The sequence below is a fragment of the Schistocerca cancellata genome, chromosome 5, assembly GCF_023864275.1.
Source record: "Schistocerca cancellata isolate TAMUIC-IGC-003103 chromosome 5, iqSchCanc2.1, whole genome shotgun sequence".
Lineage (NCBI taxonomy): Eukaryota > Metazoa > Arthropoda > Insecta > Orthoptera > Acrididae > Schistocerca > Schistocerca cancellata.
In genome coordinates, this window is record NC_064630.1 from 359966333 (window position 1) to 359981758 (window position 15426).

Consider the following 15426-nt stretch of genomic DNA (forward strand, 5'->3'; position numbering starts at 1 on the left):
TGCATGCAAACATGCATGCATTATGCTTTAAGGTGCCAGATGTCAGGTTGTGGGATGGAGTTCCGTGCATTGTTAATGCTGTTTGTGAATGGTGTTGGAATTGTCATCCAATGCTGTCCCATATGTGCACATTGGAGACAGATCTGGTGATTGAGTAGGCCAAGGCAACATTCAAAACTTTGTAGAGCATGTTGGATTACAACAGCACTATGCGGACAAGTGTTTTCCTGTTGGAAAACATACCCTGGAATCCTGTTCATGAATGGTAGCATAACAGGTCAAATCGCCAGACTGACTTACAGATTTTCAGTCAGGGTGCAGGGAATAACCACGAGAGTGCTCCTGCTGTCATATGAAATCACACCTCAGATGATAACTTCAGATGTAGCAAGTCTAGTGTGTCTGGGCTGCAGACAGGTTGATTGTAGTGCTTACCTGGCCTCTTCCTAACCAACACATGGCAAAACTGTCATGAAGACACAATCAGCTTTCATCAGAAAAGACAACAAACCTCCAACCTGCTTTCCAGTGAGTTCTCACTTGACACCTCTGAAGTCGCAAATGGTAATAGTTTGTGGTCACTGGAATGCACACTACAGGGCATCTGGCTCAGAGGTGTCCTTGAAGTAACAAACTTCTAACAGTTCATTGTGTTATTGTGGTGCCAACTGCTGCTCGAATTGCTGCTGCAGACACAATATGATGCACCACAACCATACACTGGACACATTGGTGTTCCCTCTTGGTAGTGCCATATGACCATCCAGAGTCTGGTCTTCTTGAGACCATACATTCTCATGATCACTGCTGCCAACAATCATGTGCAGTGGCTACATTCCTGCCAGGTCTTCCTTCAATACTGCAGAAAGAACATCCAGCTGCTCATAGCCCTATTCCATTACCTCATTCAAACACAATGAGGCTTTGATAATGGCATCTTTGTCACTTTGAAGACAATCTTGACTGAAATCAGCTCACCATGTCTAACCATAAAGGTAACTCGTGGTCATGAGCATAACAATGTGTATTTGAAGCAAACATGATTTGCATCCTCATGGTGGCACTACTAGCACTGCTCTTATGTCACTGGCATGAAATCTGGTTCAAATGGCTCTGAGCACTATGGGACATGAAATCTGAATAGACCTCATCTTTCAGATGTAGAAACACACTTACTAACTTCCATTTATGTCACATAACTCCTTCTTGATGTTGCAAGTTTTTTCATCAGAGTATGGATGTGTGTGTGTGTGTGTGTGTGTGTGTGTGTGTGTGTGTGTGTGTATTTCCTTTAATGTTCAGCAATGCTAACTATGCAATTTCATAGAGTCACAGTCATTGGTAGAAATTCGTAAGAATTTGGTGATAAAATAAGTGCTACTCTGTGATGAAGATGATGGCACAGGGCAGGCCACATCTAACCAGACAAAGAACTTATGATCCAAAATAAATGAATAAAAAGTCTGCACCATGTCCCATCAGGGGTCAAGTATTCCCTGTCCCCCATGTGCTGATGTCTACATTCAGTGGCATCTGTATACTGCTTAGTAATGTTCCTCATTGCCCCAATGTTGTTGCTTCTACTGACCCCAAATACCAGCTTACCCCAATACCAGCTTACCCCAATACCAGCTTACCCCAATGCCGGTTTACCCCAATGCCAGTTTACCCCAATACCAGTTTACCCCAATACCAGTTTACCCCAATACCAGTTTACCTTGCACCTCAATAAAAATTTAAACAATAAGAAGAGAAAACTAGAAAGTAAAACTGCAAGGAATCAAACAGCTGTACATAAGAACAGTGCTAGTAGTGCCACCATGAGGATGCAAATCATGTTTGCTAGAGTTTTCCATTATCATGCAAATAATCAAATCTAGATGTGATAGATACATCTTTTGTTACAGGTGTGGTGCTTTAAATTGCTTTTGAATTTCAGTGTTGGTGTAGGGTACATTGTGGTGTAGGGTATGTTGAGATAATATAGATATTAATTCTACAGGAAGTAACTGATAATTGTGAATTTAATGTTGTATGTCCTTGCACAATGGCAAGGGCACAGGAAGTTAATAGCAGTTCCCAGTGACATTTGCAGGAGTTTATTGTACAATAGCTAACAATATACAACATTTGATATTACTATACTGAAGTCCTTTTGGATCTAATTTGAACATGTCATAGGCTGTAGTACAGCTCAGCTGGAAACTGGTGGTACTAGGCAGGGTGTGGCAACTGCCTGGTAATTGACATTGCAGTGAGAGGAATGTGATGGCTGCCCAGTGAGACTGGCTGTGTTGGTAGCCCAATGAGCTAGCAGCCGTGTTGGCTGATATTGACAGGCATCATCAAACTTTGGTAGACAGCGCTTGACCGCTGAGTACCAACCAGGATACACTAGCCTGATGGACTGGGAATGGTGATGTTGCTCTGGGCAAAAGGCAGCAGACATGGAGCACTTGATGCTGCAGCAAGTGGTGCATGAGTGACAACCAGTGAGATCGGCAGCTTCTGAAGCCTGATGAGCTGGCAGTGGTAGAGGCAGACAGCAGCAGGCATTGGATTGGCGGCCACTGGCCTGGGATGTGGCACTGCTGACAGGCCAGAAAGGGTATCAAGAGCAGCAGGGAAGTGACACTTGACCAGCATGGCTGCTTGGAATATGTGTATGTTGACAGGGTGCACAGGTGTAGGGCTGGTGAGCCAGCAGTGACATTGGCAGGTATCGAAGATTGATGGGAGCAACAATTCAACCAGTGGCGGCTTCCAAGGATATGATGATAGGGATGATGAGGCTCTGACTGATGAGTGTAAAAGCCCAATGTGGGAGAACTGTCTGCCTGCTGGGGGTCTGGTGATGGCCTATGAGGGAAGGCAGATTGATGTACACCTTATCACATGACTGTGATTGCAGCACTGTTATGGATGGCACACGTGCAGATGTGTCTAGCCACATGTTTGTGGACAAAGAAAATAATTCAGTGATCACAGTGCCTCTATAAGTAGTGTGCACCTAGTGTAACAGAATAATCATACTTCTGACGAGGAAATGCATGTGGTCCAGCCACTAGACAACTTGCAGGATGTGGGGATAATGTTGGTGGCTGTAGTGACCCAGTTAGGAGTTGGTTACAATGCCCCTCCCCCCTTACAAAGAGATGGTGAGTCCATTTTGGCTCAAATGAAAAAGAGGAGGGTGCACCCTGTGGGTGGAGGGTGCACTAGAAGTGCCAAAGTGCATGAAAAGGAAAGGATGAACCACAAGAGGATGTGGCTGACAATGAGTATGTGGCACAGAAGTGCCTAAGAGACACAGAAGGCATGGAAGAGATCCCAAAGAACCAGTGGATATCCTGCAACAGCAGAAAATTGTTAGGCAGCATTAGCAGTTACGCCAATGGATGGTGCATGCTCGGATGTGTCTAGCCGTATGATCGCAGATGAAGAAAATAATTTGGTGATCACAGTACCACCACAGGTGGTGCACGCACATTGTAGCAGGAAACTGGTACCTTTGACAGGAAAATCGCTGCATCCCAGCCACGAGACAAGCCACAAGATGTGTAGGCAATGTTGATGGATGTATGGCCTGGCTGGGGCTGGCTGCAATATCATGGATAATATAATAAGAATTCAGTGATAATGGACTGTGTGAATATGGTGAATGTACTAAAATAATGTGTGCATATTATTAGTGTAGAGAAACGAAGACAAGGTTAGACTAACAATCATTTTTCCATTGCTCCACATGCGAATGGAATGAGAAGCAGCCCTAATAATTGTATAATTGGAAGTGTCCCCTTGTCATACAAATCACAGTGATTTGTATAGTATGTAGATGTTGATTCTCCTGTATTTTTAAACAGGAAGAATTTATCAGTTATCATATAGATGAGTGCATGCCATTAACATAGCAGGACATTTTATAGTTCCATACATAAAGAAAATGAGAAAAAAGAAGAGAAGCAAAACTAACAGTTAGTTTCCTTCTCACTCTGTCCTGCTGTTACCACCTTTATCTTGAGGTTCTTAGAAAGTTCCTGCCTAACCCTGTATTACACTTCTGACCATTAAAACCGCAACATCAGGAAGGAAAACAAAACATAACATTTTAGTGTGTACATATCACAGTAGGAAGAACACTTGGTTAAATATATTTCAGAGTATACAGATGTACAATTTTGTACACAGGGTTGTCAACTGTAGCTCACAACTGGTCAAATGCAGTTGGATGATAGATAGGGATACATCATTCCCTTCTGCTTCAGTTCTATGATACAGTTCAGAAGTTTTAGTGGCTGACAAGTTGTGGTGTGCCAGTCTTTCAGCAACTCATGGTCAGATGTTTTCAGTGGGTGAGAGATCTGTAAAGCATGCTGGCCATGGTAACAATCAAACACCCTCTGTACCAAGGTAGGTCAAGACAGAATAGGTAATGAGTGATCTTGGGTTATTTTATTGAAAGGTAATGTCCTGGTGACCTCGCAGAGTGAGGATATCCACTGACCTTATCACATCAGAAATATAGCAGCTGCTTTCCAAATTATCATTTATGTAAACCAGAAGTGACTCTGTTGTGTAACGTATGGCATCCTATGCTATCACACTAGTTGCCTGGCCCATATGACAGTGACAGATGCAATCTGGCTTCCTCCTACAGTCCTCCACATGTCATGCCAATGTCATATTTGTTGTGTGCCATCTTCATTTTGTAGCAGTAGTTGCCTGGCCCGTATGACAGTGAAAGATGCAATCTGGCTTCCTCCTATAGTCCTCCACATATCATGCCAATGTCATATTTGTTGTGTGCCATCTTCATTTTGTAGCAGTTTCAGTAACCAGCAGTATAGTTCTGTTTGTAGTCACCTTTTTTTTCATGGATCTCACTCATATGATGAATCATTATTGCTCATGATGACAAAACACTAACCATGCTAGCTTTATAGATCAGAGAGAGCAGACGTCATTTAAACTATATGCCAAGACCAATAGGTAGATATAGTTTGTATCAGAATTTCTTATTTCTGTAAATAAATATTTGCTGCAGTGTTTAAGACTGTGTATAATGTTGAGCTAGAAGGGCTATTACCAAATAAGACTTTTGTGCTAGTGAATGTCAAATAAGTACCATATACACTAATATTCCTCATATCTTAGAATTAGTTATATAATGTTAAAAATATGTTAATAACCTTGTATTTTCTGTGGATGAAAGTCTTAAGATTTACAAGGAAGTCTGAGATGCAAGAGTTAGTCAGTAAGAAACTGCTGCTATGGTTGTAATAATGCATACTGAAAATTGCAGAAAAGAGTGGTACAGTCACTGCTGAGACTCATCCAAGCCCTCTATTTATATGCAGCTGCTTGGTAATTGGAACTCTTACCTTTGTTTGGTTTTACCTTTTCTCTGGAGATTCTTTCCTGTGTAGACTATTTTATACCTAATAATATCTGCAGCTTCAAACAGGAAACATTAAATACTAATATAAATCAATGGCAATCATATTTATGGGCCCATGAGGTTAGTTCTGCAATTTTGCTTTACTCTGATAATGATATATCATATCATGTTCACAATAAAAATCTTTGTGTGTTCACTTCCCAAGCATAGGGGCATTTTACTTAAATCTAGTTTTCATGATGTCATCATTTCCTCTTTATTAGGAATAACAAATAGTTGTTATGAAGTTACCTTTTTTTGTATTCACAGATTAATGTTAATTTAAATAAATAAAATTCATTTCATTTTAAATTTGCAGCAATGAGAATGAAAAGCTGAAAGCTGAAACTGAAGTAGCAGTCAGTAAAATGGAATTAACAAAAGCTGTAACAGATGATTCAGTTGATAAAGTAAATGATGCATATAGCACAGCTCTTAATAATCATATTGAGATATCGAGTCTTAATTTTCCAGAAATGGATCTGGTAAAAATACAGTTAGATGCTACAACAACAGTTGCACATGTAAGTAACTTTGCTTCCCATTGTTCTAGTTTTATGTGATTGTAGAAATATAAACATAATAGAGATGAAAAAAAATTAGAAGAAAATTATACACTCGATACATGCCAAAACTGGAACAATTGATATAGGACCAAGTAGGAAGGTGATATTGAGAAGTTGATGAATCTTGAGCTTGCTCTTTTGAGACTTATTTAATGGCACTTTAAAGTAACGTAAGAGAGGATAAGTAAAAAAAAGTGGAAGTGTGAAAGGAAAGAGAAAATGAGAACTCAGTATTAAGAGAGACATACAAGGTATACAGGAGCAATAGTGGAATGTAATAGGTAAGGTTCAGATTGTGAATAATAACCTTAAACATCCAGTGATCTAATCAGATAAAATGCAAATCCAAGAACCAAAGCAAAAATAATTATTAAGACTGTGTAAAGTGAGGTGAAAAAAATGAAAAATAAAATATTTTACACTGAAAAAGAGAGAACAGGGGGAGAAATACACTGATTTGCCAAAACATTATAATCATCATAGTGTGTTAGTCCACCTTTGGAATCCAAATCAGCAATTATTTTGCATGGCTTGGATTTGACAACTCTTTGGTAGATTTCTGGATGCGTGTGGCCCCAGATGTCTATGTACAGGTAACACAGTTCCTGTAAATTATGGGCTTGTGGATTGTGAGCATAGTGCTTGTGCACGATAGCATTCTCGATGTATTGCATCAAGTTCAGATAAGGCAAATTTGGTGGCCAAGACATCAATATGAGTTCACTAACATGCCTCTATAGCACAACCCAGGCCATGTGACACAGACAGTTATTTTACTGAAAGATGCCATCATGATCAGGGAAAACGTCAAGTGTGAAGGGATTCAGATGGTCTCCAGTAATGGTCATACAGTTCACAGCTATCATAATACCTTAAAATATCTCCACATGACGCTAAAAAAATGCTACCACCCCTCCCCCACCTAAATCTTGCATCCATTGTGCATAGCATGTTCTGAAAAGTCGTTCACCTCATGTATCCAGACATGACCACTGATGTGGAGTAACAAGAAATGTGATTCATCCAATCAGGTGACACATTTCCATTGATCCATGATTAATTCTTTATGATTTTATCACTGCAGTTGTAAATAACAATGTTGTGGGGTCAGCATAGGAACATGTAGGGGTTGTCTGCTAGGGAGCCCCATGTTCGATCCTGTGATGAGAACGGTGTTCTCTGGAACACTACACCATTTTTGCACTTTGTTGTCAAATCTGCCACAGGTTGCTACCTACACTACTTTAAAGAATGGGTAAGCCTCTGTCCACCCTTTTCACTGATGAGGCATGGATGTCCTACACCGTATTACCTACCCATGGATTCATGATCCTCCAGCCACTTTCCATAGATGCTCACGAAAGTAGCATGCATATAGGCTGACCAGCTTGTTTCCAAAGTTCTCATCCCAAGGTGCCAACATTCTCTTTTCTCAGTCTTCTGCAACATGAAAATATTATTCAAATCAATTAAGACACTTTTTTTTGTCAGTGCTACACTGTTTTAAATGTCCTCCACTTTTTGCTGAAGTAATTCAGACTTTTCATGGTGGCATGTTTGGATATATGTTCTATTCATGTTATAAGTCCAAATATTTTTCATTTACTCAAGGACTGAAAGAGAAATTTACACCTACATCAGTTCTTCTTGCCCTTTGCTCATCAGCTGTGCAGTATGAATTATCCGTAGGTGACACATGCATTGAGCTCAAGTGTCATAACAAGGAAAAGCTTCTCAGTCTGCATAGGCATTACTCCAGAAAGCTCAACCAGTCACAAAAACAATTGAAATGCCATTTTCAGATGAATCTGAAACACCTGCTACCACACCAGAGGAGTTGAAAGGGACAGTTGACTTTTATGTTGGAGGCGACACTCAATTTTTATTTCTTGATTATACAAGCACCGGTCATCAGTAGCTAGGGAGTAATGTTGAGAAGCAACAGGAGCTGCTAGTACATAATACTCTCAGTGCATGCGGTACAATAAATGGAGAATTTTTGGTTGGAGGACACTACTGATGTAAATCCTACATTCAATTGAGTCTACTTCCAAGCCTAGATATTTCTTGCTATGCTGGAGTATATATACTTTTGTTAATTGCACTTAGAGCCACTATGTTGAAGTACTTCAAAATGGCACTTTAAGTGTATCGAAATGTTTTCTGTTGTTGATCTAGTGACAGTTGTATCATCATGATAGTTAGTGCTTTGAGGTATTCATTGAATTAGTTGTTCTTGGTATTTCTGATAATAGCAAGGGCAACACTCACTTGGAATAGCAAATTCTTGTATCAAAATAAGTCAAATAGTGTATTAATTACCACCATTGCCTTGGATTCATAGTTCAGGGGTAACTATAGGTGTGTTCAATCAGAAGAATTAACCTTCAGGTAATTATGTCCATCAACATTTTTAGGCAGGGAATCAAAGTAGTGTCTACTTCTGATTAGGCATTTATAGATGCTTTGCAATTCATGCAAATGCACAAAGATACATTTGGCTTTTGCACCACTACTAGTTGTGTAATCTCATTGACTAGAACAGGCATTATTTCTTGTTCCTGAAGATGACATAGTTGAGCTTGCAAGTCTTCTCATAACGCAAAATGAATTGGTCACCGCTGAAGACTTCATATTGATGTGTAGCATGAAGTTGTCAAGTATTGGCTTAAAAGGTGAAACAAAACTGTCATAAAGGGTGTCTGGAGCTTTATAAGGTATGGAATCTGGCACAGTATAACATAGTCTTTAATTTATATAAAAACAAAGATGCTGTAACTTACCAAACGAGAAAGCACTGGTAGATAAACTCAATAAAAAACACACAAACACACATACAAATTTCAAGCTTTCGCAACCCAAGGTTGCTTCATCAGGAAAGAGGGAAGGAGAGCGAAAGACGAAAGGATGTGGGTTTTAAGGGAGAGGGTAAGGAGTCATTCCAGTCCTGGGAGCGGAAACACTTACCTTAGGGGGAAAAAAGGACAGGCACACACACACACACACACACACACACACACACACACACACACACACACACACATATATATATATATAATTGTCCTGACGAGGCAACCGTTGGTTGCGAAAGCTAGAATTCTGTGTGTATGTTTGTGTTTGTTTGTGTGTCTATCGACCTGCCAGCGCTTTTGTTCGGTAAGTCTCATCATCTGTCTTTTTAAATATATATATAGTTATAATAGAAGGAAACATTCCACGAAGGAAAAATATATCCAAAAACAAAGATGATGTGACTTACCAAATGAAAGTGCTGGCAGGTCGACAGGCACACAAACGAACACAAACATACACACAAAATTCAAGCTTTTGCAACAAACTGTTGCCTCATCAGGAAAGAGGGAAGGAGAGGGAAAGACGAAAGGATGTGGGTTTTAAGGGAGAGGGTAAGGAGTCATTCCAGTCCCGGGAGCGGAAAGACTTACCTTAGGGGGAAAAAAGGACGGGTATACACTCGCACACACACACATATCCATCCACAACATATATATATATATATATATATATATATATATATATATATATATATATATATATATTTAAAAAGAAAGATGATGAGACTTACCAAACAAAAGCGCTGGCAGGTCGATAGACACACAAACAAACACAAACATACACACAAAATCTAGCTTTCGCAACTAACGGTTGCCTCGTCAGGAAAGAGGGAAGGAGAAGGAAAGACAAAAGGATATGGGTTTTAAGGGAGAGGGTAAGGAGTCATTCCAATCCCGGGAGCGGAAAGACTTACCTTAAGGGGAAAAAAGGACAGGTATACACTCGCACACACACACATAACCATCCATACATACATTCCCCTTAAGGTAAGTCTTTCCGCTCCCGGGATTGGAATGACTCCTTACCCTCTCCCTTAAAACCCATATCCTTTTGTCTTTCCTTCTCCTTCCCTCTTTCCTGACGAGGCAACCGTTAGTTGCGAAAGCTAGATTTTGTGTGTATGTTTGTGTTTGTTTGTGTGTCTATCGACCTGCCAGCGCTTTTGTTTGGTAAGTCTCATCATCTTTCTTTTTAAATATATTTTTCCCACGTGGAATGTTTCCCTCTATTATATATATATATCCATCTGCACATATACAGACACAGGCAGTGTTCATAAAAACAAAGGTACTATAATAGCCTTAGGCAGTGGCAGTCCTCCAAGATTAGAATATGTACATTTAATATATAGCACTGAATCAGGTAGACTACTTTCTGTAGTTTTTTGTATCTTATCTAAGCACAGTATCTGTGAATAAGGTGTGCAGAAGGGGACTTGTGAATCTTATGATAAGACAAGTGACGAACGTGGAAGGTTAGCCAAACTTTTACCATAGCTATCCCCTAGTACTTATTGCATTGAGTGTTGCTGCATGTTTTATAGCTGTACAAAACATGTACACAAGACAGACTGAATGAAATATGTAAAATGTGTATATATAAACACTTAAGAGAAATGGGCCACTAGTTTCAATCAGCAACATTTATAAATGTATGTGGTAGCTGTGGAAGGTGAGAGCACACATTTCTTAGTCGAACGTATTGATATGATCTTTGTTTGTTCAAATACACATACCATGTCAAAATCAGCTGACTGTTTCCTTCTAGGAAGCATGTCCTGCTGAAGTGATGAGATGTATCCACTTTTTCTGATAATGATGGACATCAACATAAGATAAACTGATATTATATCACCAGTAAAAGAAATGATTGGTGCCCTGAACATAAGATAGAAATGTGTTGAGAATGGTCTGGAGGTGACAATTAACAGAAACGTAAATTCCGCCAGCAGTAAATTTAAAGGAGTTTGAGAACCTGAACAATTGAACAGCTATGCTTCTTCATCTGTCTCTGCTACCCATTTTCTGTTTATGCTTTACTACATCAGTAACTTCAGTTCAAAGCAATTTATATGTCTCTTGATTATAACAGAGTCAGAGCAGTGATCCTCCCTTACAGAGCTCATAGCTGTTGAAAAGATCATAGAAGTAGAGGAAAGGTACTGTTACTTTCATATGCACTAATTTATTTATGAAAGCATTAAGAATTAAATATTTTTGTGATGATTCCACTGTTACATAATTTCTCATATTCAGAGACTATGATAATATGACAACCTAATCTGTTAATGACTTATCACAGAGGGGAATTAATTGAGACATTCTGTTTATAAGTTCAATGTTTGCTGAATTTATCTCATATTCTGTGTCACTCTTAGACCAATATTTTACAGTTTTCTATTGCAGTGTTATACTGATTTTCGCCAAAACTTTCAATAAAGTGTTGTGTTGTACTAGTCGGCATTGTTAAGGAGGCAGTCTGTAACTGCTTTTTGTCAGTAAATTGAAATATTGCATATTATTATAAATAAATTTTCAATTTTTATAGGCTTCAGCAATCATTAGTGTTGCTATGGAAATGTGGGATGAAAACAGAGAATTATATAATAGCACAGCTGAAAATATTTCAAAATCAAATAATTTGCTGAAACTTGTGGCTGGAAAGCAAACATTGGTTAACAGTATATATGAAGAAATACAGGAAATTAATGCCAATGTTGATAGTACTATTGAACTAGCATCTTCAACATACAAAGAAGTTGCTGATGCACACAAAAATATTCAAGGTAAAATAAATTTTGTAAGTCAAGAACACCATACTGCACATTCTGATTAAGTTTATATTCTGGTTTGAAATGGACATCATTTAAGAAGTGCTCTATTTCTTATGTCTGAGCAGCAGTAACTCTCAGTTTTATATGTGGATTACACCTGGATACAGCACTAACTGTGTAGCACAACAGTAAAATCATATGACATTTCTGAAATGCATGGATGATCCTATAATTTGGCATATCATCATCATACTACTTTGTCTGAATAAATGTGGGCAACAAGCTTCTTTCCACTGTCATTATGTTCTGTTTTCATGTGATTTCCTCTTCTATATGTACATATAGCCTTTACAAGCTGTCTTACAGTATTTGGCAGAGAGAATGTCTGATACGTCTCTGTCTTCTCCCCATTCACTGTTCCAGTCATAAATGGTGCATAATGAAGAATGATTCTTGGTAAACCACCATATGAGCTTTAATTTCTCTGATTTTCTCATTATGGCCATTTCATGAGACTTTTGTAGGAAAATGTAATATGTTGGCTGACTCTTCTTATGATTTAATTTGAACCTATTTACAAATATGATGAATATTGTCCTAGCTCTTTCAAATAGCCCTGATGTTGTTACAGGTATCAGCAGAAGTTAGATCAGATCACCCCCTTGCCATCTTGTTGTCATAGTTATGATATTCTTTTTTGAGGATAATAACTTACAGTTATGTAGAACTTTGTTCACCAATTTGTTACTGAGGGTAAAAGATGGGTTCATCAGTTGATACCAGAAACTGAACAATAATCAAAGCTGTAGGTAGAAAGCAGTGGGCCTGCACCTGCCTGCATTTGACAAAACAGTTAACAGCCAGAGTTTTCTGGGTTGCAAAAAGGATTCTTACTTTTAAATATTTTGAAAAGGCTGAAATCACAGTTCTACATGAGCCTTCTAGCAAATTAGATAAAAGAAATATACAAGAAGAGGCCTGGACTGCAAAAGAGAATCACCATCCATTAAGACTAATGCACCTGCCCATAAAGGTGCTTTGGCAAAGGGGAATCTGAAGTGCATATTGTTGGAACATGCATTTGGTTCAACAGATTCTTCATCCTCTGTCTTCGGCTTATTTGTACACGTAAAGGGATTTGTGGCTGGAAAAAAATCTGAGTCACATGAAAAGTTTAAGGTTTCCACAGGCAAACATATTGCAGATATTCCTGGATTTCAGTTTATAATATAAATGGACAGATGAAAAAAAACTACTAACCAAGCAGTAGTAGGGGAACACACACACAAAAGAATTTAATCGTTACAAGCTTTTGGAAATAGTGGGGAAAGGGGTATAGTTTAGAAAAGTCACCCAGAATCCCGTGTCAGGGGAGACTTACCATATGGGATGAGGAGAGAAGGCTAATTGTTGGGGACTCTTCACCTTTCCATTATACCATTAATCAGTAACACAAAGCAAACCTCATAAATCATCTGAACAGAAGATGTGAAACTAAAAGATAGGTTGGTTCACAAAATATAAATTTATTAAATAACATTAAGAGCCAGGAAACTTGTAACCAATACAAACAACATATTAAGCAAATACCAAGTGGGATCAGATTTATGGTTTATTATTGGACTGTTATTAATGTCTCCAGAATGAGATTTTCACTCTGCAGCGGAGTGTGCGCTGATATGAAACGTCCTGGCAGATTAAAACTGTGTGCCGGACCGAGACTCGAACTCAAGTCATCTGTGACAAGTATCTTGTTTTGCTTATGTCTTTCAGTGCTCTGTCAAATTGTTCTCATAGTATCATCACACCCCTCAAATTCATTCACTTCCTCTTCCCATTCCATAATATTGTCATAAAGTGTCTTTCCTTTATGTATCATTCCACCTTTCAGCCATCTGTTCTTTGCTTACTACTGGCTGGCTGTCTCAGCTCTTGCTCTTCATACAGCTGCTTCTCTGTAGGTGGTATCTCTCTTTCCCACAGCTTTGCCCTTCTCTAGCCATTCATGTTTTTCTGCTTTCCACTTTCTGTCAGCATCATTTTTATGCATCTGTAGTCCCTTTTGTCTGGTTCATTTGCAGCATTTACACTATGAGAGTGTTTTGGACATCATATGGGTAAGCTTGTAATTTCAATGTTTTTTTCTGTTCATGCAGTCAGTGAGATGATGGTCTGAGTCTAACTAGTTATAGTGAAATATGCAATTATACAGCTGCAAATCTTCAATAAATATTTTCAATTTATAAATATATCTGTATAAGAATGTATACTGCCTGACAAAAAAAGTGAAGCAAGGTGAAGGGAAGGAGGAAACGAAATAAAACTTCATGAGTTGAGAGGGTAGGTGCTGTTGGTTATTACAAAATTGAGTTAAATTTACAAAGAACTTCACAGTATGATCCCACTTTTATTATGGTGCTGTACCCCCTCTGGCCTGGATGCATCCACTAATTAAGTTGGGAAGGGTGTCAAAAAACCATTGTGTCTTCTTCTGAGGCTTGCTACTGACAACTATTGTCACTGGTCCGTTATATCGTACATACTGGCCTTGGGATGGGTTAACATCTGAGCTGATCTCTCAAATGTTCTGTTGGGAACAGATCTGGTGATCTTACTGGCCATGGAAGTACTGCAACATCACACAGACAGTTCATAGAGACATGTTCCATTTGTGGACAAGCAAAGCCCTGTTGAGAAATAGCAACATCAAACTGTCACATGAGAGGTAACACATGAGGGTATAGGTTGACTGTGATGTACTGTTGTGCAGTCATTGTTTCCACAGTCACTACCAGTCATGACTTGAAGACATATCCAGTGACTCCCCACACCCTGGCACTGGAGTAAGACACCTTCTCCAAAACATTGGAAGAAAGGAATTTCCCCCTGCGAACGATGCTCATCTGGAATAGTGAAAAATTGCAATTCATCATGGAACACAATTTGACACCAGTCATCAGCAGTCCTTGCATTTTGATCATGGCTTCATTCCAAACACAATTGTTTGTTTTATGGTTTTAACAGCAATGTATGAAGGAGACAGTAATTCACTTGTCTGGCTACTGTTAGTCTCTGACCAACGGTGGGAGATGATACAGACTGTTGCAGGGATTAAATTACTGGTTTTTGGATGGCAGGTGCAGTTGTGAAAGGGTTACAATCTGCGTGGTGTAAAATATGGCTATTTTTCCTTGTGTTGGTCTGATGAGTTGACTGGAACCTGCCCTCACATTTAGATGCAGCCTGACATCCAAGTGCCCCACAAATATTGATGCTGCATGACATGACCAGACAGCCAAATCAGGACCCATTATCAGCCCCTTTTTAAGCTCTGTCTGGTGCTGCTATCCTTCACAGTGGTCACTTAATGTTGGACACTATTCATGCCCTTACATACACTAGAGGTCTGGTAAAAAGAGTAAACATGGACATCCGGAATGCACTCTGGTGCCTGTTTTACCTCATCATCATCATTTAAGACTGATTATGCCTTTCAGCGTTCAGTCTGGAGCATAACCCCCCTTATACAGTTCCTCCATGATCCCCTATTCAGTGCTAACATTGGTGCCTCTTCTGATGTTATACCTATTACTTCAAAATCATTCTTAACCGAATCCAGGTACCTTCTCCTCTGTCTGCCCCGACTCCTCCTACCCTCTACTGCTGAATCCATGAGTCTCTCGGGTAACCTTGCTTCTCCCATGCGTGTAACATGACCCCACCATCTAAGCCTGTTCGCCCTGACTGCTACATCTATAGAGTTCATTCCCAGTTTTTCTTTGATTTCCTCATTGTGG

At 39.2% G+C, this 15426-nt stretch overlaps 1 protein-coding gene across 2 annotated transcripts in view; it reads left to right on the forward strand.

Moving 5' to 3' along the window:
• Window positions 1–15426, forward strand: part of LOC126188040 (laminin subunit gamma-1-like) — a 330648-nt gene that overhangs the window by 259339 nt on the left and 55883 nt on the right. For both annotated transcript variants that reach the window (XR_007537820.1, XM_049929467.1), the window contains exons 17-18: window positions 5757–5961; window positions 11404–11641. Coding sequence is in view for 1 of the 2 variants with exons in the window: in XM_049929467.1 (XP_049785424.1) it covers window positions 5757–5961; window positions 11404–11641 (443 nt within the window). In the remaining variant the exon portion in view is untranslated. The remainder of the gene's footprint in view (window positions 1–5756; window positions 5962–11403; window positions 11642–15426) is intronic.